This window comes from Sinocyclocheilus anshuiensis, unplaced genomic scaffold (genome assembly GCF_001515605.1).
Source record: "Sinocyclocheilus anshuiensis isolate Anshui unplaced genomic scaffold, SAMN03320099.WGS_v1.1 scaffold108, whole genome shotgun sequence".
Classification (NCBI taxonomy): domain Eukaryota; kingdom Metazoa; phylum Chordata; class Actinopteri; order Cypriniformes; family Cyprinidae; genus Sinocyclocheilus; species Sinocyclocheilus anshuiensis.
This window is the reverse complement of record NW_015554071.1, coordinates 534,491-539,400: the sequence shown is the minus strand read 5'-3', so window position 1 is coordinate 539,400 and position 4,910 is coordinate 534,491. Positions and strand designations below refer to the sequence as shown.

Here is a 4,910-nt window from a genome sequence, read left to right as displayed (position 1 = left end):
TATATATAAACATCAAGTAACCAAAGCCCCGATTAAACTCAGTAGCCACCGCTGGGCCATTATTAAGCGCGACCGCTCGTCTGACCTCCGCTGCGGGTGAAGAAGGTAAATAACAGAGCGTGGTGACGCATATCAGTGGGCGGGGCGACGTGCGTCGCAGCAGCCAATCCCCATCACGTATGACGTGACGTCATTCAGAGTTCCGCCCTCTCCACAGGCTCTAGAAATCTGTGCGCGTGACTGCATTGTTTAGCGATTGAGCGTGAGCTATATTTGACGACGACTTATTACACTATATTTACTGTAACCTGCTATTTATATGTTTATAGTAAATGTGCTATAAATACTATTTCGTACTAATTTATATTATAATACGACGCCTTATAGTAGGCCTATGTATTCAAGGTACTCAAAATTAATGAATGAATGATTGATTTTGAATGAATTAATTAATTTAATGAATGAATTTTCTCCTTCACACTACTTTCAAAACCGGTTATTATTTTATAGGCTACAGCAATCGGAAAGAAAAAGAAGAAAACAGCTTTTATATTTTATGTATATTTTACATACAATTTATATATGCCATTTCGACCTAAAGGATTAAGATTCAATGTTTTAAATTATTATTTTTGATGTTGATTGTAGTAGTAGTATTAGTACATCATAAGGTGGAAGCTCAAATATAAAATCCGATTTGCATTTTTATCATTTTGATGCATTTATTTTAAAATGTTTAGGTAATGTTTTAGCTGTATAAAACTATTCACACATTTCATATAAGACATCATACCTGCTCCAAAGATGATGCTCGTGTTGGTCCATTATTACGTAAAATGGTATAAATTGTAAGGCAGTTTGTCGACAAAAAAAGTGATTATTGATGATTGTATCTGCTGGTAAAGAAATGACACCATTGCTTATCATCATGAAATCACGAAACTTGCATTGCATAATATGATTGCATTATTCCTTGTTTTGTTTAGTTTTTTCAGTGAGCTGTTGTTTAAACTGGTCTGTAAGATTTTTATATGTTTTAGGAAGTGTTATACTCACCAAGGCTGCATTTATTTGATAAAAAAAAAATACAGTAAAAACAAAAACTGTGAATTATTAATACAGTTTAAAATAACTGTTTTCTGTTTAAATATATTAAAAAAAATGTAATTTACTCCAGTGATCAAAGCTGAATTTTCAGCATCATTACGTCAGTATTCAGTGTCACATGATCCTTCAGAAATCACTCTAATATGCTGATTTTCTTATAATCATCAATGATGAAAACAGTGATACATTTTTTTCAGGATTCTTTAACGAATAGAAAGAACTGCATTTATTTGAATTAGAAATCTTTTATAATTGTAAATGTATTCACAGTTACTTTTGACAAACATAATTAGTTCTTGCTGAATTACACACACACACACACACACACACACACACACACACACTTACTGACCCCACACTTTTGAAAGGTAGTGGAAATCTGATTATAGGCCTATGTGCAATGCCACTAACTGATGTCCAGATTTAATGAAAGTAATTAAAATATATCACTTTAACATTCAAATTATAATCTGCCACTCAATTAATACTTAGTTTTGGGTTATGCCTTTTAGTTTTATAATGCCCTTCTAAAAACACATGGATGATTGGATGGCAATGGCATTAAGTTAGATGAGGTCTGAGGAGACAAAAAAATAATTTAAACTAATAGAAAGAGTTCTCATTCACCACAGTCTGAGACATAAACCGTTTAAAAATAATAATAAATTAAAAACATAATAAATAAATAAAAATCTGGTTGATGACTTGTCACCAGTGTTGGGAAGTAGTAACATGTAAAGGAATTATGTAATTTAATTACAAAATAAATGTAATTGTATTCAGTTACAGTTACTGAGAAAAATGTTTACAAATTTTTAAAATACAGTTACTTGTGAAAATGTTAACTATTACAAAGGAGGTTACATCTGAATATTTTCACACACACACAGACAGACACACATACACACACACACACACACACACAAACACACACAGATTTAATTGATTTCTTTAATAAATTGCATCGACTGCTCTAAAATATGAGGCACCAATATTTCAGGAGTTTAGGACACAGAATAGTACAAATGCTTATTCAATAACTGTTTTATTTCCTATTTCGATTTATGTAGGCTATATGCTTTATTTTTTAAGATTAACTGTTTTTTTTCCAAGGCATTGTTAGATGCCGGTGTTTCCTGTCATATCTATACAAAGATTTGATTTAAAAAACGGTATCACAGCTATTAAACTATATCTTGTTATAATTTTAAATCTGCATTTAACCTCAGAACAACCTCAAAGTAAAAAGAGGTGCTAAAGTCTGATTTTGTGGTGGCCGTGCTTTCAAATTAAATGATTCTAATCTTAAGTGATAAAGGATTTTGAAAGTCTGACAGTAATCAGTGGTGAATAATACTCTAAGGTTAACCCTGCCTGCTTTAAATGTTTCAAAACGATTAACGGTTAAAACAATATAATCTGAGAAAAGTAATCAAATGTAATAAGTTACATTAATTGGTGACACTTTATTTTAAGGTGCCCTAGTTACATGTTACATTACTATTTTAATTATGCATAATTACATGCAAGTAACCCTAAGCCAAACCCTAACCCTACACTCTAAAAAATGCTGGGTTAAATACAACCCAGTGCTGGGTAAAATAGGGACAAACCCAGGAATTGGGTTGTTTTGACCGTGCCTTTTATTACACTCTAAAAAATGCTGGGTTAAATACAACCCAGTGCTGGGTAAAATAGGGACAAACCCAGGAATTGGGTTGTTTTGACCCAGCGGTTGGGTTACTACCCAGAAGGTTGGGTTAAACATTTAACCCAACTGCTGGGTCAAAACAACCCAATTGCTGGGTTTGTCCCTATTTTACCCAGCACTGGGTTGTATTTAACCCAGCATTTTTTAGAGTGTATAGTAGGGTACATGAAGTTAATTAATATTATTACTCAGTAGCCTACTTAAATGTATAATAACAAGGACACCTTAAAATAAAGTGTAACCCATTGCTTTATTAAAGTAACTGAAATAGTTACACTACTTGTAATCTGTAACCTACTACATTTCCAAAGGAACTTTCCCAACTCTCTCGCCTCTCGTTAATGAACGCGGCGGGCGGGGCAGCGGAAGTGCGACCGGACCATCTGATCTTTGTCCTACGTAAGACCGTCGCTCCGCCTCGCTCTCCTATCGGACCGTTTCCCTGCCGCATCCATTTTTGTGCATTCAAGAAGTCTCTTGGAGTTAGCAGCAGCAGCGGCAGCAGCAGGAGGGAATCGCGGGGAAGTCCGCCGACAACCGCAATAAGGATCGCGGCAGCGGCGGCAGCAGCAGCAGCAGCAGCCATGGGTTAGACTACATTCACCATGATTGCGAAATAAAAGGCAAGCGCCCGTTTTATCTCCACACACACATTAAAACCTGGGATGCCCTCGGCTCACGGAAACGCGAGAAGCCCGAGGGTTTTCTCAGACCTCATTCTCAGAAGATGCTTGTTTTTATGAGGCAGCGTGACAAGCTACATTGCTGTCACTGGGATGCATATTGATTCTAGCTAATAATGCACCACTAAATCCACCAATGCAGGGTGTGAAGGTGTTATTATCATGAAACCATTAGTTGTCTGCGGTCTTCATCATCGTAATGCATGTAGTAGATGAGATCAGTCCACTTATGCATCGCATAAACACAACACTGGCTACACGTGTAGGATGCATAGAGATGTGTTTCATGTTCACGCATCGCTCTCTCAGCAGCATCCACACCTGAAGATGTCAGCTTTGGGGGCCCCTGCGGCTCCCGCTCCGCCGGACCTGAGCCACCTCACCGAGGAGGAGAGGAGGATCATCCTCTCGGTCATGGAGCGGCAGAAGAAAGAGGAGGAGAAAGAGCAGTCCATGCTGAAGTAAGCTTGTGGTCAGCACCCTTAATAGGGGGCGAGGAGGACTGCATTTGTCTCTTTAAACGCGCTCCCTCCTGTCGTTTTCAGCATGACTGTCTCCTGAAATGTAATACGTCTGCTTACGTCGACTGTCAATATTAGGCTATTGTTGAGACGAGCGCGGACAAAACAGAAGGGGTAGCCGTCAGAGGGGTCAATGTCACGCGTCTGGCGGCTTTTCGTCGCTCGCGTGCCGCGTGTGGATGTAGTATTTCGCCTCTGGTGGGCTGGGTTAGCTGTGGGCGCCATCTTCGCTAAAAATCCCACCAGCCGCCGTTTATACCAGAGATTACTACAAGTTTGAATGCGTGCTGTCGAATAGGTCAGGCGTTAACTATTAACGCGACGCCCAGCGCGGCGATGTTTGCGCGATTGCGCTTGCCATGGAGCCCGGCGCGGTGTTTTCAGCACCACGGCGCTGTCCGCTGCGGATGTGTGTTTCTCTGACAGATCAGCCTTCCTGTGTGTGTGTGCTTGTTTGTGCTACATTATGGGGACCAAATGTGATAGTAAAAGCTGAAATTTTTTTAAATTTGGTCCACACGAGGAAAACATTTATTAAAAATAGTAAATGATGCAAGCAGGTTTTCTGTAAGGGGTAGGTTTAGGGGATAGAAAATATGGTTTGGTCAGTATAAAAGTAATAGAAGTCTATGGAAAGTCCCCACAAACATGTGTAGGTGTGTGTGTGTGTGTGTTTGCTTGACAGGCCTTATTAATTGCAAGGGTGCACCTGTTTTTCTTGTGTGTGTAGAGGTAGTTGATATCAAGCAGTGAAAGTGTCCCGCAGTGTGACATGAAACACTTCCTCTAAGTCTGTCTGAAAAAGCACTGGACCAGTAATTCTTGTTTAAGTACTATAGTATTTTTTTTTGTAGTTTTGTTTGTGTATGCATGTGTGTGTGTGTGTGT

The 4,910-nt window shown here is 38.6% G+C and overlaps 2 protein-coding genes across 3 annotated transcripts in view; one reads left to right on the top strand and one right to left on the bottom strand.

The window, feature by feature from the left end:
* The window catches only part of LOC107668716 (mitochondrial folate transporter/carrier-like), a 14,931-nt gene extending 14,817 nt beyond the window's left edge, over positions 1-114 (bottom strand). The window contains exon 1 of the mRNA XM_016460687.1: positions 2-114. Within this exon, the coding sequence (XP_016316173.1) occupies positions 2-13 (12 nt within the window). The 5' untranslated portion in view covers positions 14-114. The remainder of the gene's footprint in view (position 1) is intronic.
* Positions 115-3,246: 3,132 nt separating this feature from the next.
* The window catches only part of LOC107668707 (regulating synaptic membrane exocytosis protein 2-like), a 162,303-nt gene continuing 160,639 nt past the window's right edge, over positions 3,247-4,910 (top strand). For both annotated transcript variants that reach the window (XM_016460673.1, XM_016460674.1), the window contains exons 1-2: positions 3,247-3,441; positions 3,814-3,962. In XM_016460673.1, coding sequence (XP_016316159.1) covers positions 3,829-3,962 — 134 coding nt within the window. In that variant the 5' untranslated portion in view covers positions 3,247-3,441; positions 3,814-3,828. The remainder of the gene's footprint in view (positions 3,442-3,813; positions 3,963-4,910) is intronic.